Here is a 13702-nt window from a genome sequence, read left to right on the forward strand (position 1 = left end):
GGAGTGAGGTCGGTGAAACCCAGGGAAAAGGGGATGAACAACCGGCTGCTCACATCCAGAGCCCTAATTTGCTTCTGGTTGCCTCTTCAAAGACATTGTTTGTGCAGTAATTATTGATGCAAAACATGCATCAGCCTCTTTGTTCCCATTAGGCTTGGCTACGGCTTGAAATGATGCGCAACAGTAGCCCGTGGTTAATTTTACCAAATGTTCACTTTAATTTCATTTAAGACAATTTGTCTGTAAATCTATAGTGCCTATTTACATTGCATGCATATAAATATATATATATATATATAATTCTGTGCTGAGGAGAAGGTAACAGGTGACAAGGCACTGGTAGGAGCAGTGCACCCTCTGGCCCCCAGCTTCCAACCCCGGGGTGATATGTGCGGTCAAGCCTGAAGGCTCGATGTTGGCTTGATGCTGATGGGGCTGACCTTTGGGTGATACCTCCTTAGGGTTCAAACCTCGCTGCTGTGTTCCTCCACCCTAAAATCCCCCATGTATTGCGTGTCCTTGTCAATATTAGACACCCGATGTGTAAAGCAGATACTTGTTGGGCAGTGCCCAGCTGGGAGCCTGCAGCAAGCTGTGGTTTATTTGCATCCAAGAAAGCACACCTATGTTTAAATATCTCTAAGCAAACGAGTCCACCTAGTTCCTTCTTTGCTCTTCCTTGTGTCTTCAAGGCTGGATTTATTGGCAGTATCCAAGGGCAGTTTGTCTCCTCCCTTACTTATGAGGACTGGTGTGATGCCTGCTTGATGGTAGGTATAGGTAACATTGTCCTGGTAATGTTGGTCCCATGCTATGTGGTCCAATGTGGGCTCATGGCTTCTTCTACCAGCTTTCACCATCATGTCACGTCTGAGCCACCACCACTGTTGCATAAGACCCCAGCATGGATCCCTCAAACCTGTGTTTGCACCATCCCTACCTCTGGCAGCACCAGGATGGCTGGGAGGAGACTGCCACGTGGTGATGGGAAGGGCTGCAGCTCCTTGGTCCCAAAGCGAGGTGAGATGTGGTCAGCCAAGAAGCGTATGTGGAAGTGCCGACCAACACAGTGGACCAGGCTGCCCACCATGGCGCACTGGAAGCTGGATGGGTTGGGTATGGAGTAGGTGGCACACTCATACCATAGCTTGGCCTTGGCGCTGCAGCGGTAGACGCTGATGCCCATGCTGCGGTGGAAGTCAAAGCGGTAGATGAAGCCATTGGCGCTCACCATCTCGGCCGTCCTGTCTTTGCCACCGCCGGCCGGGCTGACCCTCCAGCTGTTTGAGCGGGCGGCATAACGCAGCAGCATGTAGCGCAAGGTGCCCCCTGTGACGTAGATCTCCCCATCACACACCGTGGCTGTGTGGGCCACGGCAAAGGTGTCATGGGGCAGGGGTGCAGTGAAGGTCCAGCGGTCCTGCCGGGGGTCGTAGCACTCCACCGTGTGGAGGCATTCGCCGCCAATGGCATAGAGGTGGCCATCCAAGGCCACGAGCTTGCAGTGCGGCCGTGCTTCATTCAGGGGGCAGATCTCCCTCCAGATGTTAGTCAGGGGGTCGTAGCAGAAGACACGGTTGGAAGGTCTCTGTGCCCGGCCCGTGCCCTCACAGCCAGCCACCACGAAGAGGTAGTTGAACATGCTGCACATGGCGCACCCCCGGGAGACCACCTCCGGTGGCACGTGGCAGAGGTGACGCCAGCAGTCCCCTCCATCGTCGTAGTAGCAGAGGCGGCTGTTGTGGAGGCCAGGCTCCTTCACGTTGACATCTGCCACAGCCACATACATCTTCCCCTTCATCCTCTGCTGCAGGATGAGTTCCCGCTCGCTGGCATTGAGGCGGCCGTAGATGGAGGGTGTCCTCAGGACCTGCAGGTAGTTGTCACTCATCACCTTGTAGGCAGCCTCCTGGAGGTGGCCAAGCTTCTGTGCTTTGGCCATGCAGAGGACCTCGTAGCAGTTCCCCAGGTCCAGGTGGGTGGGTGGTGGCATGTGGAAGATGTTGGCACTGGCCACCAGCTCTGGACGAGGGCTTGCCGGTGGTGTGCCGGCCGGCATCTTGACCCCAAAACCCTCCATGGGCAGCTGGAGGTGGGGACTGTCGGCAATCTGGAGGATGCTGTCCTTGCGGCCAGGAGATGGCGGCTCAGGGGAGATCTCCAAGCTCCCTGTAGGTTGTGGGACTATGGAGGAGGTGGTGGAACCCCACATTGCCAAAGCTGGGTCCAGCTCCTGGGCTGCAAAGCCCTTCAGCTCTTCATCGACCCCCTCCAAGCTACGGCACCGGGGTGTTCTCAGGGGGATGTAAGGAGGAGACCTCTTCTTTGACACCGACTGGGAGATGGACTGGACGTAGTAGTCATAGACTTTGCCTTTGAGGCCGGGGACTGGCTGCCCAGCTCTGTCCTTCACCTGCCGCTCGGTGATGTAGTTCTCCTCCACTTGGATCTTTGCAACCGAGGAGAAAGAGTAGGAGGCATCTGATCCCGCGTTGCTCGCTGTCATCGTTAGCCCCAGGTCTGAGGTGACGCTGAGGGTTTGGATCATCCCCCCACGCTCCTTGGCCTCCTGGGTCATGTCTGTGATGGCCAAACTCTGCTCCATGCCTTGGGTGCACATGTCATCTGCCATCCGGGCATTAGCAATCCCGGGGAAAAGCCCGGTGCTTGGGGCAAGCGTGCCCTCCTCCCCGCGGCTGCCCGGTGGTTTGGCTGCATCCCCGTGGTCATAAGACCTTGGCTTGCTTCCTGGCTCGCTTCCTGGCTTGCTTGCCAGATCACTTCCCGGCTCACTTCCTAGCTTGCTTCCTGGCCTGCTTCCTGGCTTGCTTGCCAGATTACTTCCCAGCTTGATTCCCGGCTTACTTCCCGGCTCGATTCCTGGCTTACTTCCCAACTTGCTTCCTGGTTTGTTTCCTGGCTCACCTCCTGGCTCACTTCCCAGCTCAATTCCTGTCTCCCTTCCAGACTTACTTCCCATTTCACTTCCCGGCTCGCTTCCCAGCTCGCTTCCCCTCCCGGCCATCCTCACTCTCCCACCAATCATCCCCAGGTCAGAATCCATCTCCTCTCCATCCTCCTCCTCACTTCTTGGCCGACTTCGATCCCCCCGGGGAGGCGTGCGCCGTGTCCCAGCGGTGCCGGCTGGGACGCTTCCTTGTCCCTCCCCACCATCCCTCCTCACCTCCCCACCCAACACCCTCCTCCGCCGCAGACCCCCCGCACCGTCCCCATCCCCATCCCCATCCCCATCCCCGTCCCCATCCCTGGCAGCGTTTCCCCTCTGTTCTCCTCCCGTATCAGCCGGTGGGATTTTGCCCCCGGCAAGCGAGCGGGACTTATAAAACCTGTACGCCAAAGTCAGGAGGAGCAGAGCGGTGGCGGAGAGGACCAGCTTGCCGGCCAGCTGCATGTCGGACTGCCAGGGCAGGGTTACCCGCTGGGGCATTTTTCCGTGCCGGGAATGCAGAGAAGCCGATTAATGATTGCCGAGCGAGCCCGGATTGTGGAGCTGAAGGTTTGGGGCAAGGTGACTTTGAGAGGGTAAAGCTGGCAGGAGGTTTCCGGACAAGATTTGCATGTTTGGGATGGGCTGGGCTCCGGGGAAAAGGTGCAGCCCGGAGCTGGTGGCACGGAGCCGGCTTTATTAGCCTGGTAAACAGAGAGGCTCAGAGCAAAGCAAAAGGAAGCACAAAGGGAGGAAAAGTATCTCCGAGCGGTGCGACGGTGCTGCCTCCCTCTTTCTTTTACTATTTAAAAAGGATTGGCAGGGGGAAAAAAAAACTTTTTTTTTTCATCCGGGCGAGATCCCTCATCCCTGGATGCAGACGTGGGGAAGGGAGGGAGAAGCAGCCCGGTACCAGGCAGACCTTTGGTCCGACGCCGAGCAGCTGCTCTGCAGCAGAGGCGGGTGACTAATTCGGTAGCCTTCGTTTGCAGCACGCTAGCTAACGAAGGGTGACGGGAAACAGCCTGAAAGCTTCTGGGGTCTCTTTGAGGCCAGCTTGGAAGTGGCAGGGGAATTAAGAGCCAGTGGAAAAGGAGCTGGGGGCTTTGGGAGGGGGAAAATTCTGGCACTGAAGAGCGAATAAAGGCAGGAGTGAAACTGCAGCTGGCAGCCGCTGCCTTTGGAGACCTGTAGCCGTGTGCACGGGGAGAAGGATGAATGAAGGAAAGGAAACAAAAGCATTGGGACCGGGAAGAAATTTGGGGTGGGAAGGGATGGGAGAGGTATGAGTTGTCATTTCGAAGTGATGCGCTGCTGCACGTGGGATGTCCGTGGGGATTGGAGTCACTGTGGGGAAACTGAGGCACGGAGAATGCCAGTCAGTGGTAGGCTTGCTTCTTTCTCCCCCTGGAAAGGTGTTGGTGATGTGTCTAGTCTTGGTGAATTTAAAAGATTTAGGGGAATTGTTGTTCCCATTGTCCCCAAGGCAGCTGGGTCCCCACGCCTGGACTGTGGGGGGCGGGGGGGAGTGGAGGGGGGGGTGGGCCTGGAGAATGGCATCCCTCTGCAACCGCCGCTAAGCGAGCTGAATTCAAAGGGATAAAATTAATTTCCTTTGCCCCAGGGGGAATGTCTCGCATGCTGAGAGATGCATAAAGAAACGAGGCCCTACGAGGCGGCAAAGAAACAGCCAAAATGGGGGGGGGTGGGTGGGTGCCGCTGTTTGTATGCAGGGACTTGCTCCCCACTAGCTCGGTCCCAATCCAGTGGGATTTGTCAGAGAAATGAACCCGGGCGATGCTAAAACAAGTCCTTGTATGAGGTGTGGGTGAGCTGGGTCCCACCTGCAGGGGTCACGGGTAGGAAGAGGTCTTAACGGGTGCGGGATGCTCGCGAGATCACACTCAGTGTCTGCAGCCTTCCAAACCACCTCCCGTGCAGCAGCTGGTCTTCACCGGCCGTCGCATGAGCTCAGGAACAGTCTTTTGCGATGGGGAGGAGAATCTGAACCTCCTCGGGGCACCTTCCCCACCATCACCAGCATCTGCAAGTGCTGGGATGTGCCCCCGCCAATGCTGAGATGCTGAATTTGACCTGACGGCATCGCACGGGGACCGCGGTGGTGCCGAAGGGGATGGCGGTGGTTGTAGGTCTGCCACTAGACTTGTGGGGATGCTCTTTAGGTGGAGGACCACGGGCTAAATAGCATAGTATTTTTATATATATATATTTATATTTTTTTATATATATATATATATAAAGAAGATGGAAAGGAAGCAGAGGGGTGAACTCTGTGCACATCCCTGCTGTGAACGGGAAGAGCCCACCAGCGGCTTTTAGAGGGACATTTGGGAAGTTGTCACCTTGTGTGGGTAATGTAGCCATGGAGGTTGGGGGAATGAGGATATTTAGATTAAGCGCTGGACTTTGGAGCAGGGTAAGTGCTGGTGTGATGCATCCCTCGGGCGCATCTTGAGCTCCCACCGGGAGCCAAAGCGGCACCAGCCAAAACCCACCCACCCACCCCATCCTATTTGGCATGGGGACCCAAAATTTATCACTGGGTCCAGCCAAAACCCCGGGGAAAGGGGTATCCCTCCTGCCTGCAACCCAGAGGCTGGAGCTGGGGTAACAGGGATGTGCATCCAGGCTGGGAGCGCGTTTTGGGGCTCGGCTAATTGGCAAAGGGTCTGGCCTCCCGAGCGTGGCCGTGACCCCCAGGGTTCTTCATCTCTCGCTGCCGCGGTTTTTAATCCGCAGGTAGATCTGCAAAGATCCTTGTGCTCGGAGCTGGGAAGTATGAATTATGCATCAGCTTGGCAACCCGCTTGTGAACCCGGCCACGGCAATAAGCGTGCCTGGTAATGAGGTGGGGGAGGCAGGGGAAGCACGGAGCAGAGCCCACCGTGACTCCTGCCGGCGTTCCCAGCCTGTCGAGCCAGAGCATCCCTGGTTTTGTGCCTCCCCCCCCCCCCCCAGCCTTGATATCCCAAAGGGCTGGGGGCTTGGATGTGCCACATCCTTCAGAGATGCAGGACTGGGCTGCCAACCCCCCGACTGGCATTATTGCCAGGATGAGCGTGGTTATCCTGATCACCGGCAGGTTCTTACGGATTGGGATGGCCAAACATGGAGCGCGGGGGGAGGTGAAGGCGTTTTCGGCAGGCAGTGCGCTCTGGGTGCTGATGGCAGGATGGGGGGAGCAGAGCCCCACTGCTGAGCTCAGGCTGCGGGGGATGAAGTCAGGAAGGAAGATCCCCGGAGCAAAAAAAAAAATGCAGGTCTGACATATAAATGTATATTTATGTATGGCTTGTGGAAAGGAGGGAGAGCAGCAGTGTAGGGGAGCAGGGCATGGCGTCTCCGAGCAGCGGTGACGTCTCAGCACTTGTGACTCTAATTGAATGTAATTGCCTCCTCCAAATTTTCCTAAAACCTTTTCAAAGTCCCCTGAAATTAGGGAACATCGATAACGCCACTCCTTGGGGTTTTCAGCTCGCGTCATCCCTAAGAAGCGCGATTAATTTTTTACAAGCTAATCATATCTCTTAGGCAGGTTGTCAGCCACGGATCTGTCATCTCTCATCAATAATGAAACAACCTGAGCAGCTCTTTCCCCCTCCAGCCTCCTGCATTATTCACTGCCAGGTCCTCAAACAACGGGGTGTGTGGTAGGAGGGGGGAGCCAGGGATTTAATTGATGTCCTTTGTAATTACTTGTAGGATGGTGGACGGGGATGGGGAGGCAGGGCTGGTAGGTGGTGGGTGGAGGAGAAGGGCAGGAGGTGAAGGCAGGGTCCAGCACGGCGTGGGAGGTTTTCTTTGGATCATTGCTTTGGTGGGATGGCATCTCTTTGTGTCCCTCGCCTTGGGGTGGGATTGGGAAAGCAGGCAACAACTCTGCCCAAAATGAGGAGAGGCTCCCACGTCCCCTCGCCCAGCACTTTGGCTGCGCTGGTACCGAGAACGTCCCAGCCTATAGTCTGATCCATCACTGGGCAAGCATCCCTGGGGAAAGAGCTAGGCATCCCGAACACGGAGGGGTGCATTTGGGATGCAGGACCACTCAGCCCACTGGTCCTCTCCCAGCCGCTGGATGGGGAGGTCATGGCGCTCCCGAGATGGCACCAAGCAGAGCTGGATGATGGTGGCACTGCCGCTGTAATGCTCCTCATTTCCATGGTTCTCGGCTAAACCCGCCACATTTGCATTTAAATGGAGGTTTGGGTGTCTGTAAATCCCCATCTTTCAAAGCGAGACGACCTAATGGTTGTTTAATCATGTGGGGATGAGGCCCCCGGAGCATCTTCAATCCAGTGAGGAGGGCGAGAAGCATCCAAGCCGTGGGGTGTAACTCAAGTCATGCAGATTTCCCTAAAAAAATTAAGGTCCCCCCCAAAAAAATGCAGGTTCCCTTCTCGCCCAGGGACGTGCAACGGGCTGGAGCAGCGAGAACCCTTGGGCAGGGAGCAGGGGTTCGTGCAGCTGGTCCGAAGGGATCCGGATGCTCGGATGCTGGTGCTTTGGGATGAAAGCGGAGCCGCTGAGCCTCCTACATCCCAGCCAGCCCCAATCCGTCCCCGCATTGCTCCCAGCCCGAATTACAAACCCGTGTGCTTCTGCGTAAGGGAAGAAACTCCTGAGCCGCCGTTTGTTTGTTCGGCTCCTTTGAGGCTGGGAAATCGCTTGCAGCAAGGTTGGCAACGGAGCACGGTAGGGACTGAATCTGCTTAATAATAATTAATCATAATAGTAATAATAATGCTTAGCACTCGTACGGGGCTTTGGAAAGATGAAGCGCCGCACGGCTGCTGGCTAATCCTCTAGGATTAAGAGTTCCCGGAGGAAAAGGCAGGGGAGCGCCTCGTCCTCGGGCTCCTCTCCCCCTGCATCCGCACCCCAGGAATCCTGACCTGGGGCTGGATGCTCTCGGGGCACCACGGGGAGAGAAAGCTGCCAGGCAAACTGCTGACATCCCCCAGCACCAGGCAGGATTGGGGCAAAACCACCTGATTTTTGCAAAGAACCATCCTGCAGCAGGATTAATGCCATACCGGGATGTGCTCGGCGGCACGGGATACCATAGGAATGGCCAGGATCTGGCCAAGCTGCACCGTTATCCGTTTCCACGGTGACAAATAGCCAAGAGGGATGGAGAGGGTGGCATGGACCAAACATGGGTGCAGCACTTTAAACTCGGCTGGTGCCTCCGTGCCGGCGCTGCCCGACGGGACGTGTGCTGCCCACTCATGTGTGAGCACTGACATTTTGTGTCAGGAGCCGCCTGTCACTAGAGATTGTCCGTCCAGCCCGGGACAAGTGTTGTGCACGGCGCCCGTCTTCCAGCAAAGACGATTTGCCCCGACCAAGGTCCTGGATAAGGCCGGTGATCCGCAGCTTTCGGGCTCCCAGCGCCATCGTCCGTGTGCGTGCGGGCTGAGCAGGGCTCGTCCCCAACGTCCCTCATGCTGGGGACACGTGCGGTCTGTACCCCGCGTAGCTGAGACCCGGAGCAGCTCAGTGCAGTGGGAATGGTGTAAATGGATTTTTCCAGGGGAAATGTGGTCCTTGTGTCCAGACCCCCCCACCAAGACTTTGCAAAGCCTCTGGGTACCCCAAAAGGGTGCTGGGTACCCCAGCACAAGGCGAAACATTAAGCACAGCCTTCTACGGGGGAGATTTTCCTTTTTCCTTTTAATTAAATTGTCTGAGGAAGCCAAGACACAGACAGAAAGAGACCGAGACTGTAAATAGTATAGAAAAAAAAAAAAAGAGAGAGCAAGAGAACCGATTGACGGAGGTGTAAATGCCGGGTGGAGCCGTACAGAGGAGGAGGAGGAGGAGGAGGAGGAAGAGGAGGAAGAGGCAGGCAAAGCTTCACGTTAGCTCCAGGATCACTGTTAGGGTGAGCGCCAAAACCAGTCTGAAGCCGCAGTGGCCGGTAAGTGAACCTAGGCAGGAGGAGAGAAGGGATGGGGGGGTTTAGGGAGCCGTGTTGGGCTTAGAGCAGGTTGGGGTCACCACCTTTTCCTGGGGGGATGCCCCTCCTAAGCTTGCTATGGAGCTTGCGTGGGGTGGGCAGCAGGTCAGGGATGCTGCGGGGAGCATCCATGGGGCCCCTTTTGGTGCAAGGACATCCCTGCGGCCAAGGGCTTGGGGCCATGCAAGGAAAGATGCTCAAGGGCTTGGGGAGACGGTCTCTGCATGGTCCTTCCTTCCCTGGGGGGTTTCAGGTCAAAATACCAGTGCCACCACCACTCACCATTGGAGTCCTCTGTTCCTCTGGGAATATTTGGGTTTTCTAATTGGAAAGAAATAGCAGAGAGACAGTTTTACTGGGGGGGGGGAAGATGAGTGAGGATTTGTGGAGGGAGGGGTGACTCCCGCGGTGCCACCATACCAAAAACGATGAGCCGGGTGTGGGTGTCGGTGGAGCCCAGGGGGTTCTGGGCAGTGCAGCGGTACATGGAGCCGTTGAGCTCGGCCGGCACCCGCTCCAGCACCAGCTCCTTGCCATCATGCTCGGCGCTGCCGTCGAGGAGTCGGCTCCCCACCCGTGTCCAGGTGAAGAGGGGCTCAGGGAAGACTTCATTCTGTGGGGAGATGGGGGGCTGTGAGATGGGCGTAGGGGGTATGCAAACCCTGTCTCGTGCCTGGAGCAAGGACGGGGTACAGCCAAAATGCCCAGGGGTGCACCAATGTGGGGACCATGATGTAACCCAAGGTCACCAAGCCAACTCCATAAAGTGCTGGCACAGATGCAAGGCTGTCCGTTGGCACAGCATCACCCCACGGCAATGGGCACAGATGGGGATGCTTACCTGGAAGCCCTGCACCAAGATCCGCACAGTGTCTCCGACGCGGGCTCTCGTCGGGGTCATCGTGATCTTCGGGCCCTTAGGAGCAACTGCAAGGGAAGAGGACAAGAAGGGACATCAGTTGAGCGAAGAGTTCCTGGTGCCGGTGGGTGCCCTTGGCTGGGGTTAACAATGGTTTGATGAACGACCGTGGTGAGGGGGTGGCACGGCACGTGCCATCTGGGGGTGGGAGCTGATGGCTGGGTGATTGATGGACAGGCTGATGGATGTCCAAATGATTGACAGACAGGTAGGCAAGGACCCCACAGGCAGATGAACGGGAAGACTGATAGATGACTGTAATGGGATGCATTGATGGTGAAGGACATATTTCCTAATCAAGCCCCTCTCTGCTCAGAAACAGGGGTCAAGAGGGGTCGGGTTGGTTTGAAGCCATGGAGATGGGCACCTCAGAGAAGCAACCTCCAGGTGGCCTTGGTGAGTCATGCACAAGTGCTGTTAGCATGGGAGACAGCCACAAAGCCTTGCTGGCACAAAATGCCAAGCACAGCCCTGTGAAGAGGATGGAATCCCTTTTCCCGTACCAGACTTGGAGTGCCCTTGCCTGGTGCACTGGGGGGAGAAGCAGCGATGCAGCCAGCCATGGTGAGGTGACACCACACCAGAACTGCTCTTTGCTCCCAGATGGGTTGGGGTTGTGTGGATGTCCCTCCTGGGCAATGGGTGGGATGGGACAGCCCTGGGAGCTGCCTGGTCTTTGCATGGAAGGAGCGTATATACTATTTATATATATAGGAGGGGGTTAATGAGGGATCTGCTGTGACGGTGCCAAAAAACTGTGTGTGGGTGGTGGTGGTGGGGCACCCAGTGAGGTACATAGACTGGAGGCATTTTAGAAGATGAGGAGGGCTGTGGACTGGGGGAGGGGGGCAGTGTGGGGTGAGCTTTGCCATTACAGATATTGGAGCTACTGGGGATGAAGCAGAAACCCATCAAAGACCTGGCCTCACGGGGAGCCCCAGAGAGTAGACACCTAGGCATGATGAGCTGCAGAAGGTGTGACGATGCAGGATTTAGGTTATTTTTTGGCCAGTTGTATGCTGGAAGAGAGCTTTAATGCTCGGTGGGGAGGAACAGATAATGGAGGGCCATCTATTAGCAAGAGAGCTGCCGCCCCCCTTGTTGACTGCCTACTTCCCATTGACCTCCTCATTGCCGCCAACCTCCCACTAATTGAGGTGGCTGATGAGCTGAAGGAAAATAGACGGAGCACCAGCATTGAGAGGCTTGTGCACACTGAAGCCTGTGCCAAGGATGGGTGGAAAGCCAACGAGGCGAAGCTCTCCAGGAGATGGTCCATCACTGCTGATACAGTGAGCCAAGTGCCCTACTTGGCCAGGAGTAAAACCCAGTCTTCTTCACCCGGCTCGAGGGCAGGAAGGCTAGAGCAGCCTGCCCAGGAGGGTGCTCCAATGCTGGGGCAACCCCAGTGGAGAGCTCAGCCTCTTCTGACAGGGAACCAGGAGAAGGTAGGGGAGCCCCAGCCTTACCTGGGGGCAAGTTGACCAGCCAAGGTGGGGCAGAAGTGAGAGGCTCCACTAACTACTCTGTTCACCAGCTCCCATGGTCACTTTGGGAGCCTCTACTTTTCTAGGGTCCTGGGCATGCTGGGAGCCAACAGGGTGGCTCAGGCCTCAATCCCACCACTCCATCGCAGCTGGGACCTCGCCAGCCCCACAGGCTGCCCCTGTGCAGAGGTCAGCCTGGCCCTTCCCCAGCAATCCCCACTGGGCTGAGTTGGGTGGTGATGGCCAAAACGGGTGGTGGGCAACAAGGGTCATGGCACGTCCTCAGCTCTCGTGGGACTGGAAATAGATGGATGGAGGTGATTTCACTATGGGGTGAAGGTGTCCCCTCACAACATGGTCCCAGTCCAGAGGAGCTCCTCCATCCCATCCCCTCCCAGAGTCACACCCTATAAGGGGTTACATTAAGGGGCTACCAACTGCCTCACCTGCCCTGCAGGTGACCAAGGCAAAGACCCACCAAACACCAGGTCCCTCAATGCCCCCCCCCCCGCTGCTTATCCCTACACCCAGCACAGCCCTGGATCCCCCCACATCAGCCCCTCATTGTCCCCCCTGCCCTGGTCCTGTGCCTCCCCCCATATGCAAACACCCAGTCCCTTCTCACCAAGGGGGCTCCTCCCAGCACAGCCCCCCCCCCCAACCTCAATTCCCCCCTACCAGCCCCATACCTTACCCCAGACCCCCACTGCCTGAGTCTGCAGCCCCCTCCCAACCCCAGACCTATCTCAACCCGGCAACCCCCACCCTACAGCATCCCCCAACCGTGTGCCACAGCTGGGGGGGCCTCGGCACCCCACTCTGCAAGGCCAGGGCTTGCTCCTCTTGATATGGTACCCTGAGCACCCCCACAGCCCCTTTCCTACATACAAGAGGACAAGAGGCTCTGCACCCCATAGACCCTGGGGCACCCCACCTATGGGTGTCCCCTCTCCCCTATGGCTAGCACCCAGCCCCCTGGCTCACCCCCCCCCCCCAAAACTGCCCTTGCCGTCCTGCTCCCTGCACTCCTTCCTGCCCCACGCAGCCCCCACCCATGCTCTGCCTCCCCTAGAACACACAAACCCCTTCTCTCACCTGATGGACCCCCCCAAAACCTGCTGCCCTCACCCCTACCTTTGGGGAGCCCCCGGCATCACCTCCTCCTATCATCGTGCAGCTGTATGTAGCACCCACTTTAACCCGCGAGTGCCAGAAAACCCCCAAAAGAAAAGTGCAAAAAGTGGAAAAAAGGCAAAAAATATGAAAAAAAGAAAAAGCAATAAAAAAGCATAAAAAGTTGCAAAAAGTGAAAAAAAAAAAAAGCAAAAAAGGCCAAGAACCACCACCCCCAAACCCAACCGCGGTGGCCGCGCTTACCAAGCGTCACCTCGGACTGCATGGGCATGGAGAGCGCCGGGTGCTTCACCTCGCAGCTGAAGAGCGCCTCGTTGTCGATTTGGGGGTTCAGGGTCCAGGTGAGGGTGGCCCGCGCCTCCACCGTCCCGTCGCTGACGGGCGCGTGCGTGTGGCGGAAATAATAGATGGGCTCGGCCACGTGCACCCATCGTGGGAATTCCCGGCTCACCACTGTTTCGGGGATGGTTTCGGTGACGGGACCCCGCTCGGCCGCCAGCCCCCGTGGGGGGTCCACCGTGGCCGGGAGTCGCCCGCCTCCCACCTCCCCTTCAGCCGCCAGCGATTTTGGCACCTTGGTGTCATCCAGGTCGCGGTGAAGGAGGTTACGGGGTGCCCAGCTCCCAGCGCCGGCCGGCGGCTCCGGCAGCGGGGTGGCCTCAATGGGCTCCCCGTCCCGCTTGAAGTAGACCTGTGTGGGGACAAATGGGACGGTGAGAGGACAGCCACTCACCCCAGACATCCCCAGCATCCCATCCGCTCGGGATGAGCTTTGGATGGAGCTCCTTCCCAAGGTCCCCGCTGAAAGATGCTGCAGGGCAAGATTTGGGTAGCAGGCAGCTATTTGCCTTATTTTGCCTCCAAAATCAGCACATATATATTATATATTTTATAGCTATATATTTTCATGTTTGCTTCATATAGATATATGAAAGATAACCCCCCCCGGGGGCTCACCAGTGGGGCAGGCTTGCCACCGGAGACCACACACACCAGGGTGAAGTTCTGTGCCTGGTAGCGGCTGAAGGGTGCCGGTGTGTCAGCGGCGAGCACCGAGATGGACGTCGGAGGGGCTGCCGGGGAGCAGAGCCAGGGCATTAGCGTGGCGTCCTCAACACCCACCCATCCTCATCCCCATCCCCATCCCCATCCCCATCCCCATCCCCATCCCCATCCCCATCCCCATCCCCATCCCCATCCTCATCCTCATCCCCATCCTCGTCCTCATCCCCATC

At 57.2% G+C, this 13702-nt stretch overlaps 2 protein-coding genes across 2 annotated transcripts in view; both read right to left on the reverse strand.

Moving 5' to 3' along the window:
• Positions 1 to 215: 215 nt before the first annotated feature.
• On the reverse strand, positions 216 to 3448 carry KLHDC7A (kelch domain containing 7A). Its single transcript, XM_075773027.1, has one exon. It carries the CDS (start codon positions 3446 to 3448, stop codon positions 914 to 916), a length of 2535 nt encoding a protein of 844 aa, XP_075629142.1. The 3' UTR covers positions 216 to 913.
• Positions 3449 to 8622: 5174 nt separating this feature from the next.
• The window catches only part of IGSF21 (immunoglobin superfamily member 21), a 39100-nt gene continuing 34020 nt past the window's right edge, over positions 8623 to 13702 (reverse strand). The window contains exons 5-10 of the mRNA XM_075773026.1: positions 13425 to 13540; positions 12711 to 13158; positions 9769 to 9854; positions 9348 to 9540; positions 9210 to 9248; positions 8623 to 8898 (exon numbers count right to left, since the gene is read on the reverse strand). Of these exons, the coding sequence (XP_075629141.1) occupies positions 8825 to 8898; positions 9210 to 9248; positions 9348 to 9540; positions 9769 to 9854; positions 12711 to 13158; positions 13425 to 13540 (956 nt within the window). The 3' untranslated portion in view covers positions 8623 to 8824. The remainder of the gene's footprint in view (positions 8899 to 9209; positions 9249 to 9347; positions 9541 to 9768; positions 9855 to 12710; positions 13159 to 13424; positions 13541 to 13702) is intronic.

This window comes from Balearica regulorum, chromosome 21 (genome assembly GCF_011004875.1).
Source record: "Balearica regulorum gibbericeps isolate bBalReg1 chromosome 21, bBalReg1.pri, whole genome shotgun sequence".
Classification (NCBI taxonomy): domain Eukaryota; kingdom Metazoa; phylum Chordata; class Aves; order Gruiformes; family Gruidae; genus Balearica; species Balearica regulorum.

Excerpts from the sequence above, each read along its gene's own strand:
- KLHDC7A (XM_075773027.1), bottom strand. The coding sequence starts at position 3,448 with ATGCCCCAGCGGGTAACCCTGCCCTGGCAGTCCGACATGCAGCTGGCC.